Genomic DNA, 26,692 nt, shown 5'->3' with positions numbered 1-26,692 from the left:
TTGTGAAATGCAGGCGAAAAAAGAAATGTGTTTTGTCGGTGGTGAAAGTGTAGCGCTGGGCTAAGTATACGAGTACTTCTGGAAGAAGGTAGGAATCTCAGACTACACAAATATCTGTTGCGTTATTAGAGAGGATAGAAAGGTTTAGTGGAGTTGAAGATGGGCTGATAATCTGCTGTTTTCTTCTGATATATCAGGTTGAAAAATCTTTAGTCCATTTCTTTAATATAGTTAGCTAAATAAATCTCAAACTTGTGTAGGATTTGATGGAAGTGTACAAGCATACGAAGAATGGTATGCTAGGTCCTGATCACTCAACAAAATTCTCTCCATGCCAGATAGGAGAAGGATAGGCTAGCAAATGAGTCAACATATTGGTATCTTACTGCACCTTCATGTACTGTATGTTCTGCTTGGTTATACATAGTTGTTTTATAAAAATCCAAACGTGCCGTTTTTGTGAACTGTTGTAATGCTTAGTTGCTTTTGGCAAATGAGTTGTCAAGCTTGTGTGATTTCAGGGTACTGTTTGGGGACTCGGTCTTTCATTTAGGTATAAAATATGGTTTGCCTTTCTGGATATCTTGATAGGAGGATTTGCCGGACATAGTGAATAGATGCCTCATGATTATGCACAGTTACTTTTTTTAGATGTCTGTGTAGGTTGCAAATTTCATCTCATCTGTATCAATAACTGTATCTTTTGTAAACATCTTTTCGTGGGACTATATTTAGGTGGACTAAGAGAAGTTGAGGCTAGGTGGAGCCAAGATCTCTATCTTTTTGAATATTGGAGAGACGGCCTTACAGGGTAAATTATAATACCTCTTCCTAGAATTTTATGGAACGTGAAGCTTATCATTAGCCACAGATAAATGGAACCAATTCCTGATTCTGTTTATCTTGTTACCTTGACATTTGGAGGGATCCTCTTTAAGACGCAAATATGAAAGAACTGTAAACAACTGGTTTCATGTCAAACCAAGGACTACAGGTAAATTCTGTGCTGAGTGCTGAATTTAGCAAATCAAATAAGAAGATCACAATCCTTTCATTTTTAAATTTCTAACTGCGTGGGTAGTACATTACTACCCGGAGTTTGTTTTGGAGATAAGCAAATAAGACCTTCTTTACTTTGATGCATCAAGATCATTAGGATTGGTGAAAAATGAACACAATCTTTAATTGCTGTACAGATAGTTTGCTCATTTCTTGTTCGAGATATGGGTATTGATTGGCTTATTGGTGCAGAGTGGTTTGAAACTTCTTGGATTATGATCCATGTTCAAATTATGGGAACTGGACATGTGCTGCAGGTTATTATTCGTGGATTATGCATCTTTGAACTTCACGCAGATAATTCAGTTTCTGAATAGTTAGATTGTTACTGTAGGTGTTGGGAATGATCCAAGAGAGGATCGATGAATCAGTATTCCCAAACAAGTAAGCACAAAATTCATCATTCAGATTTATTTTTTTCTTTGCAAGAACATTTTTAACCGATTTGGATTTTGAAATTCCAAAAAGCTGTATTGCTGTATACGTGTATGTTGCATGCTGGTATCCGAGTTACAGAAACTTCCATAAGAGAAAAGGAATTTTCCACAGTTGTACCTCTGAATTTTAGCAAGCCAAATCATGGTCGTAGTCATACTTAACCCACATCAAGAAGGAATGAAAATTTTCAATTTGATTTCATTTATAAACTACTGGCAGTTAGATACTATACATGAGTTACGATACACTTATGATAAGAAAAGAAAAAAAAACTTAAACAAGTGCTGATATATAAAGTTTAGTTTCTATACTAGCTTTTTCCCTTTAATATTACGTTGGAGAGTTCTCTTATCAAATATTGTAGGCCAATATGTTGAACGGACCATTTCAGCAAACAATGGAAATAACAACCACAGAAACAATGCAACTGGGACAGAGCCAAGCGATGTTATAGGAATTATAATCCATTTCCATCTCGGGCAAAGAATAATATCTATTGCTGAACCAAACGCTATCATCATGGTGGCCATTGAAATGAAGAGTGTTGCTAGGCCTAGTATAAACTTTCGTGGTAATGCTTTAACAAAATCTTCTTCTGAATATCGTGATGTTAAGATGGCCAAGAACATAAGAACTGATGTGATGGAAGAGAAGAGAGCTAAGGCATCTGCTACTGCAAAGACAATGAACGAATTGCTGTTCAGGAGAATAGGAAGGCCATTGACCGTGTTTCTGTTAGCATCATTGTAATTACCACCGGGTACAGTAAAAGCTGCCGCAAATGCTACTGTAGAGATAAGGGTTGCTGCTATCATACATGAATGTGAGGTACCTCTCATCCATTTTTCTCCCTTTATCACTAAATCTTTGTGTTTATCTGTAAATATGCATTGTGCAGTCATTCCATCTTTGTTTCTCACTAGCCTGTATCTCTCTAGTAAAATTGATTTCACCCCCTGATTGACATAATAGAGGAAAAAAGTAAGGAAAAATCATATCAGTGGAATTTAGGAAGCACCAAAACATTTTTTGGTTCATGTACCAAACTACACATATTTAGATCATGTAAAACCTATTCCTTATATGGTCTTATCATTGGTTACCTTAAACCACTGTGCTTCCCGTTGCATCTGAAATGCTGCACCTGAGACTGAATTTAGTTGGTGAGAAGGTGCAATATCCGCAGCATAATGCAAGATGGTGTTACCTTTATCATCAGTTCTGGAATTCAATTCATCCATGTCCTCCTCACTCTTTTTGCATATGAAATTAAATATCTTATCATTTCTTTCTGCAATAGCAATTTGTACCATTGTTTGTCCCTCCATTTCAGACCAGAGCAAGTAAGGAAATTTCTGAAGACACTGAACTATGACTTCCGTTGTCCCGTATGTTATTGCTGTCTTCATGAGGCTAGATTGTTTGAAAAAATCTATAACATTTGACTTATTCATAGTAGCACCTATCTGTTCTAACATAGTAGAGACTAATTTGGAGGCTTGTTCGTTTATGAACTTCTGGTCGTACACTTTTTTGATAAAAGAAACTGTAACAAGAATAAACCGTGAACAATAAATTAGAAATTGGATTCCTTCATTTAATGAAAACTTGGCTAATAGATGAGTTTCACTTAAATAGACCTCGAGTTAAGTAGGGGTTGAGGTACTGCATGATGAACTTTGTTATGGCTCGTCTACACATTGTTGAGGACTCTCTCGGGCTTTCTAGGTCTGCTCTGTTGTCAAGGTAATTAGGTGCCTCTGTGTCCACTTTTTGAAGAACTGTTTGGAGAAGAAAGTAGTTTCAAAATATTTAGAGTGTATTCCAACTATAACTAAGAATGAAATGAGGTTAAAGCAAGGGCACTAACACAGGTAGAGGTGTCTTTGCCACCACGTTGTCTTATTTCCACTTTGAAATGAAAATGGTCTCCGAACAAGCACTTCTAATGCGCATACACCACGGTTTTTCGTTTTCTCTGTGACTAACTTCGGATTACTTTGCACGATAGACAATGCGATATCTACAAAACAAACAAGCAGTACAACGTAAAATTATTATAAATCAAAATATTTCACGGAGTCCGTTGTCGAACACTCAAGCATTTGTCTATTCCCTAAACTTAATTCAATTCACGAATATAAATTTATGTATCTGATCGGTTATTATAATTACCGTAGAAATTAGAATCAATTAAATCACACAGTAGGGAAGCACCACGTTGGCCAGTGAAAGGACTTGGGTCATCATGTCTAGTAACCGAATAAAGATACTTCAGCACCTCCTCTTGTCCTTCTGAAACAAACTTTGCGGCAGTGTGGAGCGGTACTCTTCCAGAGTTATCACGCATCTGTGTCAAGAGCGGGTTTGTCTTCACCATCAGCTTAACAATTTCGGTGTTGCCTTCCATTGCAGCAGTGTGAAGTGCTGTATACCCATACTTACTGTCCTTTTGTTCAAGTGCTTTTGGTGGCACGAGTCCTACTAGTTTTTCCACGAATGCCCACTTTGTATGGTCTGCAGCTATATTCAGTGCTGTTTCTGATTCAATTGTGATGTCTTTCGTCTTTGCTCCTGGGTCTGCCTTGAAAATTTCTTCTGCCTGATTCCAATTACCTTCCTTTGCTGCTTCATATAGTGGCTTGTGTTCCTCGTAAACGTAATCCGTTGCTTGATTTACCTCTCCTTGATTTGTTTGACAAGCAAGAGTCCAAAATATTATAGATTTATCAAAGATTAAACAAACAATAAAACTATTATGAATGGTATAAATTCTAATTTTATTTCTTATGTTTCTCATTGAATCACTGATCGACAACTTGAACAGAAGTTTCGTATGCAGCTGGCTTGAATGTTGAGTTTGTTAGAAGAAATTGGGTTCATATAATGGCATTCAAAGCTTCGATAAAATTGATAAATGGGGTTTGTTATGGTCAACTGTTGGTATAATACTAGACTCTAAGCTGGGATGAAATTGGTTAACAAAGGCAACTCTGTCATTCAGCTGGGTGGCAAAGCAAAGTAACCTCAATTTGTATAGATAGATAGAATTACAATATGAGAAATCAGCAGTAAATATAGATAGCGAATTACCTTGTTGTTCACCGACTGATGCAGGGTTATCGACTTCAGCGCCCTCTGTTGCTTCAGTTTGAGAACTGTTATTACAATTAAAAGGCTTTATTTGGTTATTAGGAATGATCCTAGGACTATTTTGATTTTGTTCTTGAATTACATTGTTCATACTTTTTAAGGTCTCTAATACTTGTTGTAGAGTATGTGCCTGAGATTCCATAAGTTTAATAAGAGTGGTTTCAAAAGTACTAGCCATTGTTTCTTGAGATTTTTTGTTCCAGGTATCAGTTGATGAATGACGATATATGCTGCTAGAAACTAATGATGATGATTTATTTATAGAGGCTTGGTTGTTGTTTTTGTTTCTCTGCAGGATAAGGAACTTATATGAGCAAAAAAGGCAGAGATGAATATAAATAGCAACAGAAAGAGAACAAGAGAGTAAAGACTCCAAACTCCACTGAGATGTCATATTGGAGTCTATTCTAAAGGGAAGTGGAAAAGAAGAAAAGTTCCAATCCACTGAATACAAGTCAGTCAACCGTGAACACTAAAAAAGGAAAAGAAAGATCTTTACAAGCTCATTGATAGGCTAATAAAAAGTAAAGATGCAGTGCAATCCACAGTGTGAGTACTCTCAATCAGTCATGAACCGACTTCTACTTTACGTATCTTCTTCTTGTTCCACTACATTCAATGATTCATTATCTTTCAATAATTCATTAAAGATGATTTGCTTCGTGTATGTCTTCTATATATTCTTAGATTTCCATTTCTCAGAATACTATAAACTGGGGGCGTTTGCATTTTTAAAAACTATGTACTCAAGTCTGGATATCTTCATGGTTTACAGACCAAGAGACTGTCTAAACTCAAGGCTGAAAGCTCAAAAGGCATTATGATCCACTCACACCTAATACATCACTTGCATATAAAACAATCGGACCTTTCTCTATTTTCTCCAAAGAAAAAGGTAAAGGTGTTACTGGAAAATTCTTCTGCTTATCAATTGGATGATCTTAAAAGCTTAACTGCTGAATTAAACTTATTCTTGATAGTTGATGGAATCCATATAAGCAGGCACTTTCCGAGTAATGATCACTTTGTATTTGGTGCAAGGACGACCAATTGTTGAGCGCAATCTGTTGTAATATCTCCAAATGATTCTCCATAACAATACTTTATCTTTCGGTCTATGTTCGATGAATTTCAAATATCGAAATCTAATTCGATTTTCACTTGCATAAAACTGGTACATGAGGATGCATCACTAGAATAACTAAAGAAGATATATCGATTAAGATCTTCCACACGACTTCATTACCTTCGCAAACTGTAGTGTCACCCGACAATAACATAGTATACTTATCTCTTTAGTCACAAACTCACACAACTAACTCAAGAAAACAAAAAAAGAGAAAATTAGAAAGAAAAAAAAAGACACTCTTGTAAGTGGTTGCAACACACACTAATTAATCCGTTTAATTTAACCTTAGTTTGGTAGTTTTATGATGAAAATGGGTAGGCCAATATGTAGAATGAATCTTTTCAACAAACAACGGAAATAACAACCACAGAAACATTCTCAAGCACTGTATGAACTGTACCAATCTATGGCAAAGCAGAATATCTACTGCTGAACCAAAGGATATCATTAACATGCTGTATCCGTAATTAAGTTAAAGACTTCGGAATGAAAGATCATACTCCCTCCCTCCGTACCTATTATACAGGCGGATTTTCATGTTTCCTTGTACCACTACATAGACGAAGTCCAAATTTCAAAACGATTTTTTACTTATATTGTCCCTATTTATTTGTTTGGGAATCATCACAATTGAGTATATGTCTCTAAAACATCGGGAATATAATTAAAGGGTAAAAGAAGAAAAAACATAAAAAATTATAAATTCAAAAAAATTTCTTAATCTAATAGAATTGGTCACTCATGCCTATATATGTGGTACGAACGGAGTATTAATTAGAACCGCATCAAAAGGATAATATATTCTTTAAAGTATAAAATAGTGCATCAGTACGCCGACCCGGCCACATTCATATTAAGGTTACCACTAATTTCAAGAAAGAGTGTGACAACATATCTATATAGAGGAGCTGCTAATAATTAGGGCTGATCAAGATCAAGAGCAGCAAGTTGTTGAATGTTGAGAGGATAAACAACATCATTTTTGCCACTGAAAGCTTGTTTCCCAAGAATTATGTTGACAGCCTCAGTTGGATGAAATGCATCCCAGAACACATACTGCTTTCTGTTGGCACATGGTGTTTGAAATGGTAAACATGTTATCTGCCCTTTGTTACGCCCAATTCCACAACACCCTTTGTTCACCTCAGTAAAACCTACAATCAATCAACAAGACATATCAAAGACCAAGTAACTTATCACTAAAATATTCAAATACAGAAATGAAAATCAGGATCAAAACGAAATAGCACGTAAAACGTACCATAAGCTCTAGGGTTAGTCAAGATATTCTGGAACATCTTGTAAATGTCGAGGTATATAAACTTAGCACCAGGAAGATTTGCGTTGAGTCTGTTCATCATTGTCTTGACATTTGTATTGAAAGGAATAATTAACTGATTCACTGAATCGGAACATCCTTCACCATCGCCTTGAGCAAGAATACTTGGAATACAACCCAATGATCCTACTCCGGAGATTATGAATCTTCTAGCTCCGAGATTGTAAAGGGTCTGAAAAGAAAAAGAATATTACATGATAAATATCATATCCATGCACTTGACATAGTGTTCGATTACTGCAGTGTTATAAAAACAGCGAGTACTACTTACGGTTAACTGCCGAGTATATTGTTGAACCAAGAAAGTAGCATATTGCTGAGCATTGTACTGCCGACTAGTTGCGTAATTAGGAAGAAGGTAGTTGTTAAGATAGTCATTACTCCCCATTCCCACAAAAAACAAGCATTTGGCAATAGCAGTTGCAACATCATCTGCTCCAAGATTATCTGTGATTTGATCGAGCGTGGTCTGAAAGTTACGGATCTGTTGATCGAATGGTATTCGGCTGACCTGATTATCATAATCAAGACAAAAATTAGTTAGTAGCATAAATATCAAAAAAAAGTATGTTTGCATACATGACAATTTGTTTTGTTCAGATGAGTGTACGTACAAAGTTACGGCCGGTTATGTCAAGGATTCCAGCAGCAGCAGAAGCGTAGTTGACACCATGAAGTGCTTGGTCAGGTGAAGCTTGTGAGAACGAAGGAATCAACGGTAGGCCCAATTGTTGAGCTGAACTCTCACAAACAAACATTTCAAAACTTGTTAAAAATCAGTTCGTAAATCACCTGTTTGTTGAAAAAAAGAAAAAGAAAAACCACTAGAGAAAAGAAGAGAGCTTACCGATGACATCAACCATGGTTAAACCATTAGAAAATCTACCAGTAGGACCTCCATTAAAATCAATACCATACGGAAAATAATTAGCCTTAGCAAATGAAGGCAAGTTATTGTTATTCCCATTATCAATCAGAGAGTCTCCAAATATGAAGAAAGCTGGTACTAGTTCTTTCCCAGTTCCACCTCTACCTGCTTCACCATAATCACCTTCATCTTGACATGATACGTTAACTAATAAACTACTACTGCATACAATGAACAGTACTGCCACCAACACACTCAGAACCTTAGCCATTTTTACTTGCAGAGAGTATTATGAGTAGTTCTGTAGAGAGAGGGAGAGGGAGGTGATGATGAAGAAAGACTGAAGAGTGTGGAGAGATAAATAGCAAAGCCATGCAAAGGGCGGTGGGTAGAAAATCATAAATGCAGTTTTTATTTCTCTATTGTTGCAGCACAAGAGTAGTTATTAGTTACCAGAGGTCCAGAGGTTTTGCCAGCTTCTTCTTTAATGTTTTTCTTTTCCTTGAAGAAATGTTTTTTTAGTTTACTCTCCTAGGTCTCTCTAGCCATGACAGAGTCCCTTTATTTTTTAACCTTGGTTTTGAGATTTCCAAGTCCAACTACTACCAAGTAACCCTATGACCAGTCAGTTGATGTTAAGAATACATCAACTAAAAATTTGATTACTGGAGAGAACAACTGAAGAGCAAATAGTCTACAAGTTATTGCACTTGTTAAAGTTAATGTGGATCCGCTAGTAGTCAGCAGATGTCATATTGGCCCTGAGAAATGCTGAATGGTGTAAAGTCCCGGCAATAATTTTTCACTTTGGCATAGGAGTTCTTGGTATTGCTGGTCAGTGGTCACCACAACAGTTATACCAAGTATTAACTAAGAATAGGTGAATTCCTAACCCTTTCTACATTACTACTGATCTTCAGAGCATTAATTTCCTAGATAGGGAGAGGCAAAGAGCTATGCTTCACTGTACAACATAAAGCTTTAGAGAACCAATTCTTTGTTGCAGCCTGGATACAGATAATCACATCGTTCATTAAAGTCAAATGGATATTTAGTTCCTAACTACCAATTTTCCAGTGCTTTTACATGCGTTTAAATGATGAATTACTTAAAGGGGATACTTAAAATACTACTATAAAGCCATAAACAAAACTGGTTCCACGAAAACAAACTTATTCACTTGCAATTTAATTCTCTTCATGATAAATTTATGGTAGTGGCATTCTTAATCACATCTGACCAACTATTTTTCTATCTTCATAACTAAACTCTGCATGATGAAGGGTTTTTCAAAATTTCTCTGTTGTACTAATTTAAACTCAAAGGTTTTAAATGTTCAACATTAACTCAAGCTCTGTGCAGTGTTTTGAGAATAACAAGAAAAAGAAGAGAAAAAGGTTGGTATTTTCTTGATTTCCTCCTCATAAATGTCTCATTCACTTAAACCCTATGATCCTCATTGAATATCTGTCTCAGTGCGGGCTCCATAGAAACCCTTTTGATTTAAAGCAAAACAAATCCAACAGCCAGTGAAACAAGAAAAATACATCAACGGCTGATGTAACACATGAGATATTGAGTCAACTGTAGGAGGTTGACTTTTGAGTAAATGTTCATCTCCTAGGTAATCTCGAAGAATTTAAGTTGGGACGTTGGCAGGTTTTATTGAGAAAGCAACAACAACGCGTTGCAGAAGAACGAGCGTGGTATGACCCTCTTTCTGATGAGTGATGAGGGTGCATGAAAACAGATATTCCTAGTAAATGTTTCTCAAAAATAATCTTTTAAAATGCAGTAGATCGTTTTTGGTTAGTAGATGACAAATATTATTTACGATTCTGGACTACAGTCGATGTGCAGTGAACTTTGAATTCGTTCATCTTGAAACTGATCCTGGTTGGCGTTGGACTCACTCAGAAATAGGCTCATTTTGACGCTGGCTTAACACTGAGATTGAGTCTGTACACTCCAAGACTTGAGTGTTTGAGTCCTATGTTAAGCTCAAAATGATGATCTTAACATCCCAAACAAACTCTAAGAGAAGATGGCATCGGGAACAAACTGGATCTCACATCCCGCTTAAAGCACCATAATTAAGCTATCGTCCGATGCTAGATTCAGCATTGTGAGACTACCATATCGTGCACCACCTTTATAATATGCCACTATGAGCAGAAAATTAAATAAGCATAGACAGCTGGGAATTTAGCTCCACCGTAGGTGCTCTAAGCTTCATTCAAGTGTTTGGGCTAGATATCAAGGTAAGAGTTCGAAAGAATATACATAGGCTAGAAAATGTTGGAAATAGTAATTTGTAATCTAGAGTTGTCTAGATTAGTTTAGAAAAATATAGTAAATTCTACACAGTGAAAGTTGTGGAATTAGCTAATTAGAATAGTTTAGAAGCTTCTGGAGTTAGCTAGAGTCAAATGTATCTAGAATGTTCAAGAGACAGTTAAAGTCGGTCAAGTAAGAATGTTCTAGAAAGTAGGTGATTGTGTTAGTGTTTTCTAGAGTATTCTAGGCAATATGATGTAGTGCTTATAAATAGAAAATGATACATTCATTTGTAATGGTAACGAAGCAAGAAGTTAGTAATAAGATTAAGAGTTCTTTGAGAGGTTAAGTGTTAGTCTTGCTTCGTAGGAGCTCTGCACGAGCAATACAACCATGCTCGTATATCTCCTAAATTTGTTCTAAAATTCCAACATGGTATCAGAGCGGAGGTTCGATCCATATGGGGCGTGTAAGCCGTACGAATTAAAAATCTTGTGGAGTTCAAAGCAAATGCGAAAATGAATCGAAGAAAGTGAAGGCATACATGACTCTCAACTATTTGAAGTTTGAGTTTTCGAGTTTTGGATGTTTGTTTTAGACCCCATATGAATGTTATCATCCATGTCTACCTAAAATAGAATTGACAAGAAGTTGAGAAAAAAGAAGATGTTTGCTCGTGAGATACAGTAGTTCTCAGTTCCATTGAAGATGTAAAGGAGTCTCCATGAAATGAAAGTGAGAAAGAGAAAAGAGAAGTTGTAGGTAGTGCATGTGGAAAAGAGTACACTTTCGTACATGGCATGGGAAAATACATGTTGTCACGAGATTTTACTCCTCTAATCGTGGCAGAAGTAGCCGAGTGAAGGCTACAGGAAGGCCGCGTAAAGGCCGGGCCGAGTGAAGGCCGAGACGGTGGGACCGCACCCACTGGGATGCTAGCGGAAAAGGTGGGCTAGCTGGAAGAAAAGAGGATGACAGAAAAGAGTTATGGAGACATTAGGAGAAAATGAGGCGTGTTGACGCAGAAAAAGAAATGTCGCGGGCATTAAAAGGAAAAACTACACAACGAGCATGAGAAGTGAAGAATAAATGATAAAATTGGGTAAAGATCGAAACTTCAAATGCAATGGAGATTTCAAATTAGGAGGGGATGTTGGAAATAGTAATTTGTAATCTAGAGTTGTCTAGATTAGTTTAGAAAAATGTAGTAAATTCTACACAATGAAAGTTGTGGAATTAACTAATTAGAATAGTTTAGAAGCTTCTAGAGTTAGCTAGAGTCAAATGTATCTAGAATGTTCAAGAGACAGTTAAAGTCGGTCAAGTAAGAATGTTCTAGAAAGTAGGTGATTGTGTTAGTGTTTTCTAAAGTATTCTAGGCAATATGGTGTAGTGCTTATAAATAGGAAATGATACATTCATTTATAATGGTAACGAAGCAGAAGTTAGTAATAAGATTAAGAGTTCTTTGAGAGGTTAAGTGTTAGTCTTGCTTCGTAGGAGCTCTGTACGAGCAATACAACCATGCTCGTATATCTCCTAAATTTGTTCTAAAATTCCAACACAAAATTGAACTAGTGGAATTTGTGGAAAGAGTAAATGAAAATTTTCTATACTAACCATGCACATCATCCATACAGTAAACAGTTTTTGTTTTTTCAAATGAAAGGTTACAAGATTTTTTCTTTTAAGAAAATGAAGGTTAGAAGATGCATGATATCATAGCACAAAAAGTACAATGGAGCACTTGGTTATACGACCACAAACCAGCAGCATATAACAGCAGAAGAGCCTGGCTTAACGGTAAACAAAGATTTATTTATTTATTTATTTTCGGAAAAGAGGCCAACCTCACACAATCATATACTAAACAGTTTCAAAATTGTTACATGACTGATTTTTGAGATTACAACCATTACAACATATTCAAACTCGCCATCAACACTCAAGACTCTACACAGATTAGAGAATTCAACTGTTACAACCATCAAATACCAAAAACTGGTAGCCGAAACTGGTAAACAAAGATTTAGTGCAGCCAATTAATACACACTGACAATAATTAATAATATAACAATAAGGTTTTAATGTAGCAAATAACACACATAAACGAATACACCAAGCAATCCCTACATGGATGATACATGCAGTTACAAACTTCTCAAAGCAAATTAACTAACATAAACATAGTTGTGATTATTATAGGTATTAGGGGTCATTTACCTGGACACAAAACAACTAATTAATCACAAATTATCTTGAAACACCAATATTAAGATAATCCTTGGCTACACAATAACTACAACTGATACTATAATTAGATTTAAATGACCCCCTTTCTACTAGAATGTGTTGAATGTATCACTTGGTATTGTTAGTTGATATGGAAATCCTGACATTATCGGAGACATGTCAAATATTACATTTTGCTCCTCTATCTGCAAAAAAAAATAAGCCAAAAAAGCAAAAAAAAAAAAAACGTTGCGTTAGAAGAATCACATGAATGTATTTTGCATCAAAATTCCACGTTAGATATGTCAGGATTGAAACTCAAGAAATTGGAAACACACTGAATCAATCTCATCTAATTTCCTGTTACCTTCTCTTGAAGAATCACATTTGCTGCTTTCAGAATTCCCTCCTTCAAAAAAAGAACCAAAGGTGTCGGCAAAATGAGAAAACACACAAAATAGCTAATTGTTTGGTCATTTTTCTAAAGTAAACGAATTATGGTCTAACCTTATTCTTCAACATCTGAATCTCTTGGAACATAATCTGCATCTGCGTAAAAGAATTTCCAGCAAATTTGTTATTCCATGATATACTACCACAATTAGAATATAGTCTCATGTATAAGATAGATATCTACTGCTTACATTAATATTTCAATACAATGAAGAATTTGAACTGCTGAAGACAATCAATATATACCTTGGTTGAGCGGATATTACGTATCCAAAGTTCAAGATGTTTTTCTAATGCATCTAATTCTTCCAAACCCATAATCCCAGCTCCTCCGCCAAACATATACCTGAAATCCATTATCACGCCATTACCAGAAGATGTTACTTTCTTTTTGATGGAAATAAACTACTTATTTTGGTTGTTATTGTCATCTCACTACATGTATACATTTAACCTGGACCCGGTCTACATACTGAGCTAGAATTTTGTTTAATTAATTACTAGGGGTCTAGGGGTGGTACATCTTTATAGGTACATCTTTAAGTAAACTATTAGTAAAATAAAAACCGGCAAAAGCTTACTAATACAATAATCATCGTAAAATTTGGACTTTCCGGTGATGCTTCTTTACTTAAAGCAAACATGGAATCAGCTGTTCAATTTACTTCCCGTATAGTGGACTCTCAATGTCATTGTGAATGTAAACACATTACGAAGACATCTACAAGTTAAAAAACACAAATCTGATTTCTTTATTTACCTGAGCCCTTTCTGGAGAAGCTGAATTTCTTGCTTCATCGTAGCGATGTCTTCCTCGGGTTCCTGATGTACAAAGAATATAACTTTATTAGCTAGCTCTAAGCTAATTTTCATGGATTTTTCAGCTCTAATAAAGGAAATGTGCATGCATGTTTTTGGCTAAAGCATTTTAATTTAAAATTTGGGTTCATGGGTTTTGACTGTTTTGATTAGAGGGAATAACCAATCAAGATAAGAAAAGGGTTAATAAAGAGATCGACTATGACTACAATGAATTCATCAATTAAAAGAACTTCAATAATTCAATAATTTTACTTAGATCGATTCTTCTTCTATGTTGTGGCAAGAATAATTTGGTGGTCGACCCATATATTATATATAGATCCATTTAAGCATAAAACTCACTAGTGGAACAAGCTAGGGAAAGGCTAGAGGTCAATCAGAGGAGCATGCATTATTTCCTGGTAAGGAATTTCTTCACCATTTATGATCCTTCAAGTTTCTTATTCGCAGCTAAATTTTTCTTACCTTTCGTGTCAAAATATTAAGTTAAGTGTGCAGTACTAGAGTCTAGGTGGTATGAGCAAGACTATTTATTTGTGATTAATAACTACTTTCTGTAATGAAGCAGTAACTTTCACATAAGGCATCTTAAAAGTTCAGGACAGTGGATTCGCTGATGTCTTGAAAATATATATGCTCTTACTTGTCGGTAGGGATGGCAAAATTTTGTTATCATAGGGCTAAAATCTTTACCTAGGTTCAAACTTCAAACACTGTCTACACTCTACATCTTTAACTTCTGAATATTAAAATGATATAGTATGTATGTATGATACTAGTACATAATGACGTATAAGTGGTGAGTAAATACGTACCAGGCTTTGTTTTTGTACACCTTCTGCAATTTGTGCCCCTCGTGATGTTTCAGCATACCTATCGATCACTTCTTCCATGGTTCTGTACCGGGGAAATAGTACGTACAAATCACTATCTTAAACTGTATTCCTCATTATTATAAGTGCAAGTAAGTTCCTAGAGAAAGGTTTTAGACATAAAGACGTACCCTTTGGTAGCAAGCTCGTAAAGCTTTCCATGGCTTGAGAAAATGATGATACCAACATCAGCATCACAGAGTACAGACAACTCCTTGGCTTTCTTAAGCAGTCCAGAACGCCGTTTGCAAAACGTCACCTGTCTGTGAACCGGGTTTTCAATCCTCTTCAGCTGAACCTTTCCTCTAGCCATTTTCAAACTATCGATTAAAAAAACTGAAGTTAATTTTTTTGTTGTTTCCTAATAATTTCTTGGTTTAAATGTTTTCTTGACGATGATGGTAAAACTAGCCTGCCTTTTGCAGACAACCTCCCACTAGTTTAGACTAGCTTCGAGGCTGTTTGCAATTCTTTGGTTGCAGTACTCTCTTCTTCTGCCCTCTCTCCCCAAACTTCTCACAACTTGTAAGGTTTTCACTCTACAAAATTGTGACTTCATATAAGCATGAATCTCCCTCTCACTTCCACTCTCTCTCTTTCTTATTCGTTGATCTGCTACCGATGGAATAAGTTCTAGTGCTCTTCACTTTACACCTCACTAGTTATTTTGTGTGCTTCCTTCAGACTTGGGAATGGCTTGCTGCCTTAATATATGTTGCCCTAATGTGGACGATTGCAAGCTCACACACATTTGCATGCAAACCCAATCAAGGTTTGACACACATATATAACTAGTATTTTAGATGTGGACCTGTATAACTTTTACTATATTCCCTTGACAAATCAAATGGTCCCAACCTTATAGATACAGATGTCAGTTTTTTATTAGGTTCTAAGTACACTTAGTCTATGATAGTTTATATACCTAAATTTTACTTATCAATTAGGGTTTCGATTTGTAAATGGGAGAAATTATTTTGCTTAGTCAGGTTGTAATGCTTTTGCATGTGAAGTTTAATGAACCAATAAGCAACCCATGTTGAGTTGGGGCCTTACTCCTCTTGTTCGCCTTTTGGCCTTCTTTTTTTTCTTTGATCTCTTGCTCTTCACGCACTTCACTATTTTCTTTTGTGACAGAAATATTATACATTTAAGGTTGGGAGTTTTTTTAATGAAAAGAGTCTCTTTATCTTTATCAGATATATTTATAGATTTTTCCCACTAACTTTAAGAGTGTTTACTATGATGTAGAGTGATGTATCAGATAATGTGATGTGTGTGGATGTACCCATATATCCAGCCTCGAGGGATGATGTGAATTACAAGAGTTTTGGCTGAGACCCTCCGCTCAACTCATAAGTATCCTTAGTGGTTATATCTTATATGCATATGTTCTGATACAGAACGGAACCGAACCTGATATTGTATTGATGATGATTCCACAGCTAAATTAGTGGGTGAAAGTAATGTAATATTTGGTATGTGGACATCATATTCCACTGCTACAACCAATAGAGGGTTACCAAATTTCATTGAAAATAACAGCAGATGGACCCGGTGGTTAAGGGTTAGAAAACAGACCACATAGTCCTAGAAAGTAGGGGTTAGAAACCAGTAGAAACTACCATATAGTCCTAGAAATAATGAGTTTGGTCCTATTGACCTAGTCGACTATCTGTTTGGTCTTTTTTAAGAGTATATATTACTGTTTGGTCCTAGGATGAACAATACCCTTTTTTTTTTGGATACACGAAAGCCGGAACCAAGTCCCTACCTGAACCCAACCAGTTGGAATAGCCCCACTGCTAGACCCAACCCGCCATAACCCGCCTATACAACTACACTATTACAAACTGTTGGGACACCAACTCCAATTAGTTATTTTAGGAATTAGTATATCTTTCCTTATTTGCTATTAGCTTAGGACTCAAGTCAGGTTCTAATATATATGCATAGTTTGTTCTAGGGTTTAATCAATCATTGTATCAATTAATACTAAACTCAGTTCTTTATTTGTTCTTTTATTTATAAATTCTATTTTAGGGTTCTTGTGTGATTGAACTCCTGACTTGATGGGATACCATTGAACTATAAGTTTGGACCCAACAGAAATACCCTTTTGGGAATTATTCTAGAATTTGTTTTCTCTCCTTTTTCTCTTTTCATATCTACTTTCTCTCTCTTTCTTCTTCTTTATTTTTTGCTTATGAAGACGATGATATGATGAATGCGATGATGATAAAGACGACGACGACGATGAGAAGATGATGAAGAGGATGGAGATTTTTATGTTTTTTTGCTACTATTGTTGTTGTTGTGGTTGAAGATGATGAAGATTTTTAATTTTTTTCTTTCTGCTGCTGTTGTTGTTGTTGAAGATGATGAAGACGACGAAGAATATGAAGATTTACATTTCTCTGATATTTGTTGTTCGATTTTAAATGAACCTTCAATTTTTATGGATTTTAAACAATGTTAAAGAATGAACTTTGTTTTAGAATGGCCAAGCGATAATTCCCCCCAGAAACTAATCATAGCATATATTAGCATGGTTTGTAAGTGGGATTAAAAGGCATTCCCCCCACATGGCTTGTTTTGGGTGGTCTATCAAGCTAATGACACAAAATAGTCTATAATAAGCTAAATCTCCTTGCACTTCATATATGCATGGAGCCAAGAATCTTAATCAATTCACAAAGGCAATCATCAATTCAAACACAGACACCTGATCAAAGAAAAAATATCTTCTAAAAAAGATCCTCAAAACGTTTGTCAAAGTTACAAATCATATAAGCTCAAATGAGGGAGGGTTTAACAGCAGCCACGTGGCCACACCCTAATGAATGGATGACACGTGTTATGTCTTGTGCTTTAAGGTATAAAGCTGAGTCTGAAATTGAATATTGCGAAAGGAATAAGTTTATGTATGGTCTTGTCAATGTCAAATAAAGGTTTTCTTTTCTGCTTTAAACTTTGGGTCTGTTTTCTCTGGTGGTATTTAAAATGTGTGGCATATATGATTAGTGGGTGGGTCGATGATCTATTTTAGATACTTCTTTTTAGTCTCCAGTTGGTTCCACTTGGTACAAATGGTGCTGCCCCCGCCTCTACTCAAGTTGCAAATTTATAAACGAAAAGCAGAGGAGGATCGGCCGTACAATGTTCATTTTTAAGCATCATGCAGTATGCATTAAGGTTTGTCGGGGACTTATATGGGATGAAACTAGGTTAAGCATTAACATAAAAAAGCAATGAGATTTACTTTTGCGTGTATAAAAATTTCAGGTTTAGAGATAACTCGGGAACCTCGTTCTGGCACATGCTTCGCATTTTTTGTTATACACAGTTAGGGAGAGCATTTGTTGTTTACACGAAAATAACCGCATGAGTCATGACTCGCACAATGCAGATTAGATTTCTATGATGTTCGCATTATTGGAAAGCACTGGAGACGGCTTTCAAATGCGTAAAGACTCGAGGGCCAAGTATCTTAAAGAATATATAGGATGATATCCTTCATTCCTCGCTATGATTCACTACCACTTTCAGGAATTAAAATGAGGTCATGATAAATTCTCATCTTTCGCCATGATGCTCTTTTAATGAACTTTACGGATTCCACCATGGTCATTTAACAATGTCCCATCACGCATAAGGAGTTATAATTGGATTCTAGATAGTAGATAAGAACCACCAAAACAACATTGATTGGGGGAGAGGCAGTTGGCTACCTTAATTAAAAGAATCATAATTTTTGTTGAAGATATATTTTCCTTGATTTGACTGATTGATTCTACTTGTTTTTCAGAATAATGATTCTACTTGTTTTTCGGAATAATGATTGAATAGTGTTTAAGCAATAATAAGGGGGAACAATCCGCCATATTCTCTTTATCATGGAATGTGGGCATAGTCGTCTTGGTATCGAAATTTGGCCTGTCACACGGCCCTTGGCTTCTCAAACGACCCTTGCTGGATTGAGCGAACTAATTAAAGCAAAGTTAGTAGAACGTGAACTCAAATTGCCTGATAGTTATATACTGACTCTCGAACAAAAACGATAGTAAATTTAGGATAACTGTAATCTGAATATTATTTTTTCTTGATATTTTACCGAGATCCCAATTCCAAAATAGAAACTAGTTTTACTCAAGGTTGCAACCTTTATAGCTTCTCCAATGGATTATGTGCGAAGAAAAAAAAGTCTTACTCCATAAAGGATCCAAAATCATATTTATAATAAATCATTTCTTCTCTAACCTATTGACGTGAGGATGATGTCTTAAAAAATAGATAGACGTCCTCTAGGTGAACATCTGCCTTTAGACATTCACCTAGCAAACTTTTTCTTATCCTATTCACATTTTTATTAATAAAAGTCATTGGAAAAAAAATTGATAAGAAAAATAAATGCATTAATAAATCATTAAATTACAAAGTCTTTTTTCAGAAATTCTATGAGAAAAACTGGTGGCTTATTGTACTATTCACTCATAGAATTCACTTTCGTATATATGCTTTGCTAGCTTATCAGCTACTCAATTTGCATATTTTTTAACATGAAAGCATTTCCAACTAGAAAAACTACTAAGCAAACTTATACATGCATTCCTGAACCGCAATATTTGTTATCCTGTTTATTCTTCCCACTGCACCATTAATAGATGCTACTATAGATGCAAGGCTTCAACCCCCAACTGTTTAGCCCATTTGACTGCCTCCAATACCGCTAATGGTTCTCCTTGTTCTTCATCTATCCCAATAGTTTGCATTACTTTAACTAATTATACATCTGTTCTTCATCTATCCTAATAGTTTGCATTACTTTAACTAATTATACATATGCAAATAAGAAAAAAAGAAGATAAAAGACTTTATGGTTGGAGAAAAAAAAAAGTCCTTTATATGTAGAATTTTATCCTAGAGGATGTCTTGATAGTGATACCACATATAGTAGGATGGTTTCTATCTTATCTCACAAGAAATTTTAGTGATGGGGCCTAAGCGACTTAGGCATAGGGCCCCAAATTGGTAAAATGTAAGAATTTTAAATAAATTTAGAGAAAAATATACTTTCTCCGTTCTTTTTTAATAGGCTGGTTTCTATAAATAAATGTTCAAAAAAATAGGCTGGTTTCCTAATTGGGAAAGTCAAATGTTACTTTAATTTTCTAGGACCACTTTTCACTTCACTTCTTTTATTGACAAGTGTCATTAAGATCACTTTCAATGATTAGTTCTCTTAATTTCCATAAATATCTCTAAAAACAAAACCAACCTATTAAAAAGGAACGGAGGGAGTATTTAATAACACTTAAAAGTCATTCTCGTAGCACCATGAAAATGTTTATGCAATACACCATCTATTGCACGATCGAGTCTCATCTCATTAGATATTTTTTATAATAAAATTGGGCCAAAAACATCGGGCCTATTAAGTAGATTGCCTAGGGCTTTGGTTGATCACATTGAGGCTTGGTATTGTTGTGCTTTTTAAAGAAGCACTTTTCTGCCGTGCGTTGTTGTGTTGTGCTGTGTAAATGAGTTGAAAGTTTGGTAAAATAAAATTTAAAGTTAAAGCTGATTAGAAAAACAAACAAATTGTCTTTGGTAAGATATCAGATTTAATTATTGTTGTTGTAGTAAATAACAAACAAGTCATATCTCTGAAAATAGTTTTATTCAAGTTTATTGAGTTTAAAAGCAATTGAGTTTTTTATTATATATAATATTAATGTTACTAATTACTGGTAGTATTATGATTGCTAAAAAATATTATTTTACTTTACCACTTTTATTATAGATATAATTTTCAAACAAAAAATGAAATTAAAATTAAGTAGTGTCGATAAACCTAAAAAAATATTTAATTAAATTTTATGTAAAATAGTTTGAATAAATAAATAAATAAAATATAGGAAAAATATTGATTGTATATATTTAAAGGTAATCTTTATTATCTATAAAATAAAATAAGGATTGAAAAAGATAAATCAGTCGTTAAATTTAATTGGGACCAAAGTGTTTTTTTGACGAAAAAAAGCAATTATACCAAATCCAGCCAGAGATGACCCTGCTTCTAACCCCCTCAACGGTACTTTGGGAGATAACCGCTTCCTTATATGGATAGGGTCTAGCAAATGCTGTGTAAGTATATGCCAAGATTGACCAGGGTGCTCAAGGGACATAGGCTTAGTAACTTCAGATACGTCAAAGCCAGGTATGGAGCCAATCTATGTATGTATGAGAGAAAAACAACATCCAGTTAGTTTTTGTAAAACTGGACACCAATTTGAATGTGTCAATTAAGAATAACACGACTATGAAATAATCATTCATTGTCCACGAAATAGATGGATTCCCACCTTTTGTATTAGTTCACACTAGAAAATCATATCTACATTCTATCTGGAATTCGAAGTCAAAAATAGATTCCATGTTTTTCCTTATCATATAAACTATAGATTCCATAGAGAGTTCTCTTTATTCATTTGGGATGATATAAACAACAACTAAAATAATTTTTCAAACATTCCCACTCAAATTAGCTATAGATGAATGAGACGTTACTCTTGATTTTTAATCCGCACCTCTTAACCCGCCCATTTCAAAAGTTTACAAAATAAATTTTCATTATAGCCAATGTTCAGAGAACGGGATCATATATGGAACCGGAAAAGTCACTATGATGGGTCAATCAGGTCCACCCGCTGAGTCAATTGGGTTCATGGCCGAAATTTTACATAACTTCTTCGGACGATATCATATATATGTTGGATACAAAATATTTTGTATCAACATTAAGCGGCAAAGTGGTTTTCCTAACTCGAGTCTCTTACAATACTTTCATTTTGCTTTAACTCAAACATGCGGTTAAACCAATAAAAAACCCGACCTATTCACAAGGTTTGCTTGTCCAACCGGCCAGGTCACCCGGTTCATAAGATTAAGTCTTTTTGAGAAGAATGACAACATTACTATGAACCAACATCAGTTTTATGATTGGTTCACGGTTTTCCAAGTCCGACCATCTGGTTCGGTTTTTGAAACACAGATTGTAACTTAAGGTTTGACTTGTAACCCAAATTAAGTGTCATAAACCAACATTTGTTTAGCGTGACCTAAAATGTCTCTTAATTAACATCCAAATCCTAATCGTAACTCATTATTTGCATTATGACTCATACCATCTCTCGTGATTATCGAAATCTGTTTTGGGATTCAAAATTCAAGTCCGTACAAAACTTTCTTATGACCCAAAATCTAACTTTATGGCCAAAATTTGATTCATGAGTTAGTATTAGGCTATTAGCCCTTGCAGTTCAAAATCGACATTATATCTTGTGTAAATCCAATTAGTGTGGGCGTATATACTAATATTGAATACATATTACTTGTGTAAATCCAATTATAAAGATGAACAATACAATGCGGAAAGGGAAAAACACAAGCACCAGAAGTTTTGTTAATGACGAAACTGCAATAGCTGGAAAACCCTGGGACCTCGCCCAGATTTGAATACCAAACTGTATTAAGCAGCTACAGACACTAGCCTACTACCATATTTCAGATCAGAATGAAGTTGAGACTGAAACTACCCATCAAGCGGTTCAGTTACAGTCGCACTCTTTACGTCTCTTGAACCTCGGAAGGCTCTACGCAATTGATTCCCTTAGCTGACGTCCTTTACAGCCTAAAAGTTGCTTCAACCTAAGTGAATACTTTTGATACCAATTTTCCTCTAACAAATAAGCCTATTTGATTTCCCTTTAGATCAAGGCTTGGAAATCTGTTTGCCATAGACAAAGCTAGCAAAGGTCATAATTCGGAACACTTACACTCAGTTAGCTGAGAAGCCTGGATCTTTAACAACCTCTCAAGAACAATCTTGAACTAATTAATCAAGAGAATTTTTCAGATATTTATCTTGAGGAATCACAAAGTCTGAGACGCGGAGAACTTTGCGATTTCTATCTATCTTGCCTGAAAGAGATTACGAAAACCTCGATAATAGAACAACAAGTTCAGGATACTCGAACTATCAAGATGAAAGATAGTCGGGCCTGAAATGACAAGGTACCCAAGTACACCATAATTTTTCCTTTTCATGCAACCTATAAATCCGATACTAAGTGTGATCGTCTATGAACAAAGTCAAGATAATACATCAACAAGGTATACACTTGATAATAGTTAAGGTATAAAACCGATATACTATAGTATCACAATCAAGTGTCTTGGATTAAAGTACTAGTGTATTTACTTTTAATTATAATAAAATAATTTATAATTGCGGAATGTAAAAGTAAATCACACAACGATATTTGTTAACGAGAAAACCGCAAATGCAGAAAAATTTCGGAACCTAATCCACTTTTGAATATTTTCATAATTAAGCCGCTATACAAAGAACATAGCCAAATTCGTATTGTTGAGACCAAGTAATCTACCTCTAATTACGTAGTTCTCTTAGTATCCCTGCGCTTACTACCGTTTGGCCGGCACACGTGAATCTCAAGATATAAATTACTACCTTGAGTTGCTTTACCGATGTAAAGTCTTAAGCACTCAACTCATTTTGATCGTATTCGAGACATTAAAGGAACAAAGCTATTTGGTAACTCCTCTATCAATCTTTTAAGAAAAGATATGTTGAGTATTGACAAACGCTCTTCCGTTTAAACAAGTAAACTCCTTTTTTGAGTAAGATCAATCAAGATCCGAAATAATCAGATCTAGATTCACAACTATGAGATTCAGATATTGAAGAATACCACCAAATGATAGTTGTTGATCTATACGACTACTTAATCAAATCTATCAAAGATGAATTAGATCATAATTGGATCCCAACCAATTAAGATGTGTGCCTAAAGTAATATCTCAAGATGCGAAACCAATCTGAAAATTTTTCTTGTCTTCAAATCTTCAATTGTACCTGCACACCACAAATTTGATTCCACTTATGATCGATCACGCACAGAACGAAGTCTATTAAATGGATGATCACAAGTTGTCTTCAGATCAAAAAATAGTTTTGAAGATCCCGTCGATACGTTGATCTAGTTTGAGTGACCTTATGTCAGAAGAGAAGGATCTCAAAAATAATCAAACTAGGTGCAATCAAAGTTTCAACAACCGTTAGTCAATCAAACCAATAATCAAAAACTAAATAACAATGCTCTTATGTAGTTTCCCACCAACAGTACCTTCTAGAGCTTCTTTCTCCCAAATAAGTCTTTAGATGAGCGTACATAAGAGATTTCGCCTAATTAGCGTACGTTCCTTTTCCGTATAGTATTACAAGTAATACTAGTAGTCGGCTCCACCAGAAACAATGAAGTTTGCCTGGATTAGGAGAGTTTGTAAGAAGAACAAACTTCAGTATTTATATACCAAGGTTGTTTAAACAACAAGGAAATTCCAAAACCAAAAGATTCACAAGATATGCAATAAAGTACCTAATTTCGGTTTTCATATTTCCAACTAATATCCAACCTGTAATTCTGGAATCTCTCTTTAGAAATTCTAATATTATTTTGCACTTAACTAATATAGTTTTTTTAGAGATATGTTTTGATTGCTAGAAAATTAAAACCATATAATTCGAAAATCTTAATTAAAAGATTCTCAATATTTCGGTTTGGGATCATCTTGAGTATCAAGGAAGATCTTTGAAAAATCAATGATAAAATTTATGTACATGTTCAAATTATGTCGACATTTAGAACTTTCCTATCTAGAAAACCCTAATCCCAAGCTCATATAAATCCGTAAAGTGATATGTGAATGTTGAAAATCGGTTTTGCTCTTAGGACCTGTTCTACCATGATTCCTAACATAGGTTAAGATCAGTTCTACCAAGTTTCCAAATATAGGTAGGGATCGGTTCTACCATGACTCCCAACAAAATCTATGATTGGTTTTACCAAGTCTCCTAATATAGGTAGGGGTCAGTTCTACCATGATTGCCAACTAAAGCTAGGATCGGTTCTACCTAAGACTCCCAATATAGGTAGGGATCGGTTCTACCATGATTCCTAACAAAATTTAAAATCGGTTCTACCTGAATTCCTACCTTAGGTCCGAAGTGGTCATCCGACGGATCTTCATAGAAAACCAGACTAAAACACTTATTGATTTCTTTTCGATTACAAAGAAAGTTCGTATATGTACTTCCTTTAAACCAATGTAATAAAACATGATTTCCTAGGATGATCACGCATATATCCAACACACAATCAAGTAACAAGTTACATAGTTATGTCGATGTCACTTTTACGAAGTTCAAAAGATAAACGTTATACTTCATAATTCAAAAGATAAACGTTATACTTCATAATTCAATATATTTCCTTGACACTTTGATCATACTAATATGACCAAGTCTAGTACTAGAGTATCGCATATATAACCTCGCATGTTAAGTTTTTCAATCTTGAAAATGCGGGGGTCTAACAACCACACCCAACAATTCGTTTGGCAATCTGAGAGGACTTACTCCAATATACTTTCTAGACAGACAGACTCGATCTAGAGTAAAGTATATCAAAGAGTTTAATATCTCTAACTCATAATTCAATCAGCAAATAGAAATCTGCGAGCCCGATTGAATAAGAGGAGTAACTTGAACGGTACCTAAGACCAATGTTCAAGTGTCAATCAATGTAAATCAACAACCAAAGTTTGGTATTCTAATTGATTGATCTTAATGCACAACCTGTGATATTTCAATTATATAACAAAATATAATGCGGAAAAGAAATAACACAGACACCAGAATTTTGTTAACGAGGAAACCGCAAATGCAGAAAAACCCCGGGACCTAGTCCAGATTGAACACCTCACTGTATTAAGCCGCTACAGACACTAGCCTACTACCAATTAACTTCGGAATGGAATGTAGTTGAACCCTAATCAATCTCACACTGACTCAAGGTACAGTTGCGCTCCTTACGTCTCTGATCCCAGCAGGATACTGCACACTTGATTCCCTTAGTTGATCTCACCCACAACCAAGAGTTTCTACGACCCAAAGATGAAGACTTGATAGACAAATCTGTCTCGCATGGAAAAGTCTATAGGATTGAATAAATTTGTCTCCCACGGAAATTCCCAAGAGTTTTTGTTCCATCTTTTGATAAATCAAGGCGAACATGAACCAATTGATAACCCGGACTTATATTCCCGAAGAATAGCCTAGAATTATTAATCACCTTACAATAAACTTAATCGACTAGCGAAACAAGTTATTGTGGAATCACAAACGATGAGACGAAGTTGTTTGTGATTATTTTTTTATCTTGCCTATCGGAGATATAAAATCTCGAGCCAATTATTCCAATTGCACTCAACGCGATAGAAATAGCAAGATCAGATCACGCAACTACAAAGATAATAGTTGGGTCTGGCTTCACAATCCCAATGAAGTCTTCAAGTCGTTAACCTACAGGGTCTCGAGAAGAAACCTAAGGTTAAAGGAGAATCGACTCTAGTTATGCAACTAGTAACACACAGGAGGTATGGGGATTAGGTTTACCAATTGCTAGAGTTCTCCTTTATATAGTTTTCAAATCAGGGTTTGCAATAAAAGTTACCTTGGTAACAAAGCATTCAATATTCGCCGTTAGATGAAAAACCTGATTCAACCAAGCTAATATGTTTCAACTGTTAGATCGAACTTAGCTTGACACACAAATGAAATGTACCCTCATATTATGTAACCGTACCTAAACGTGTACACCATGTTGTTTCACAAATAGTTAACTGAGGTTAGCCATATGATTACTCTCATATCAACCTTATTCATCTCAACCATAACTAATTCAAATGACTCAAATGAAACTAGTTAAAGAGTTGTTCAATTGCTATAGAAAAAACAATTGAAACCAAATCGGTTTGATTCACTTGAATCAATCATGAACATTATAGCCACGGTTTTCAAAGATTGCATTCCTTATGATTTAAATGTTTAAGTTCATGAACTGAACGATTTGACAAAGTAACCAGCTCAAGTATGCATACGGGTATGCGTATTTAAGCAACCGAAT

The 26,692-nt window shown here is 35.2% G+C and overlaps 3 protein-coding genes across 3 annotated transcripts; all 3 read right to left on the bottom strand.

Moving 5' to 3' along the window:
* Window positions 1-1,672: 1,672 nt before the first annotated feature.
* Window positions 1,673-4,959, bottom strand: LOC113356022 (protein ACCELERATED CELL DEATH 6-like). The gene is made up of 6 exons (XM_026599018.1): window positions 4,591-4,959; window positions 3,673-4,182; window positions 3,368-3,520; window positions 3,138-3,278; window positions 2,601-3,043; window positions 1,673-2,453 (listed from the first exon to the last, which is right to left on the bottom strand). The coding sequence occupies exons 1-6, from the start codon at window positions 4,826-4,828 to the stop codon at window positions 1,803-1,805; spliced, it is 2,136 nt and encodes a 711-aa protein (XP_026454803.1). The 5' UTR covers window positions 4,829-4,959; the 3' UTR covers window positions 1,673-1,802.
* Window positions 4,960-6,502: 1,543 nt separating this feature from the next.
* On the bottom strand, window positions 6,503-8,304 carry LOC113361206 (GDSL esterase/lipase At1g71691-like). Its single transcript, XM_026604524.1, has 5 exons — window positions 7,966-8,304; window positions 7,733-7,854; window positions 7,390-7,629; window positions 7,041-7,290; window positions 6,503-6,933 (listed from the first exon to the last, which is right to left on the bottom strand). The coding sequence occupies exons 1-5, from the start codon at window positions 8,255-8,257 to the stop codon at window positions 6,698-6,700; spliced, it is 1,140 nt and encodes a 379-aa protein (XP_026460309.1). The 5' UTR covers window positions 8,258-8,304; the 3' UTR covers window positions 6,503-6,697.
* A 4,007-nt stretch (window positions 8,305-12,311) lies between these two features.
* Window positions 12,312-15,197, bottom strand: LOC113361205 (agamous-like MADS-box protein AGL12). Its single transcript, XM_026604523.1, has 7 exons — window positions 14,774-15,197; window positions 14,586-14,667; window positions 13,709-13,770; window positions 13,195-13,294; window positions 13,003-13,044; window positions 12,863-12,904; window positions 12,312-12,701 (listed from the first exon to the last, which is right to left on the bottom strand). Exons 1-7 carry the CDS (start codon window positions 14,953-14,955, stop codon window positions 12,606-12,608), a joined length of 606 nt encoding a protein of 201 aa, XP_026460308.1. The 5' UTR covers window positions 14,956-15,197; the 3' UTR covers window positions 12,312-12,605.
* Between the last annotated feature and the right edge of the window lie 11,495 nt (window positions 15,198-26,692).

This window comes from Papaver somniferum, chromosome 3 (assembly GCF_003573695.1).
Source record: "Papaver somniferum cultivar HN1 chromosome 3, ASM357369v1, whole genome shotgun sequence".
Lineage (NCBI taxonomy): Eukaryota > Viridiplantae > Streptophyta > Magnoliopsida > Ranunculales > Papaveraceae > Papaver > Papaver somniferum.
This window is presented reverse-complemented; position numbering and strand designations above follow the sequence as displayed.

What these genes read in the sequence shown, in the direction of transcription:
- LOC113361205 (XM_026604523.1), bottom strand. Translation starts at nt 14,955, where the DNA reads ATGGCTAGAGGAAAGGTTCAGCTGAAGAGGATTGAAAACCCGGTTCAC. An exon ending in CTTCTCCAGAAAGGGCTCAG is followed by an intron (nt 13,295 to 13,708) that starts GTAAATAAAGAA and finishes AATGGATTTCAG; the next exon opens with GTATATGTTTGGCGGAGGAG. An exon ending in TTCAGATGTTGAAGAATAAG is followed by an intron (nt 12,905 to 13,002) that starts GTTAGACCATAA and finishes CTTTTTTTGAAG; the next exon opens with GAGGGAATTCTGAAAGCAGC.
- LOC113361206 (XM_026604524.1), bottom strand. Translation starts at nt 8,257, where the DNA reads ATGGCTAAGGTTCTGAGTGTGTTGGTGGCAGTACTGTTCATTGTATGC. An exon ending in AACCATGGTTGATGTCATCG is followed by an intron (nt 7,855 to 7,965) that starts GTAAGCTCTCTT and finishes GTGAGAGTTCAG; the next exon opens with CTCAACAATTGGGCCTACCG. An exon ending in ACATAACCGGCCGTAACTTT is followed by an intron (nt 7,630 to 7,732) that starts GTACGTACACTC and finishes TATGATAATCAG; the next exon opens with GTCAGCCGAATACCATTCGA.
- LOC113356022 (XM_026599018.1), bottom strand. Translation starts at nt 4,828, where the DNA reads ATGGCTAGTACTTTTGAAACCACTCTTATTAAACTTATGGAATCTCAG. An exon ending in ATCAGTCGGTGAACAACAAG is followed by an intron (nt 4,183 to 4,590) that starts GTAATTCGCTAT and finishes AAACAAATCAAG; the next exon opens with GAGAGGTAAATCAAGCAACG. An exon ending in GGGAAGCACAGTGGTTTAAG is followed by an intron (nt 2,454 to 2,600) that starts GTAACCAATGAT and finishes TATGTCAATCAG; the next exon opens with GGGGTGAAATCAATTTTACT.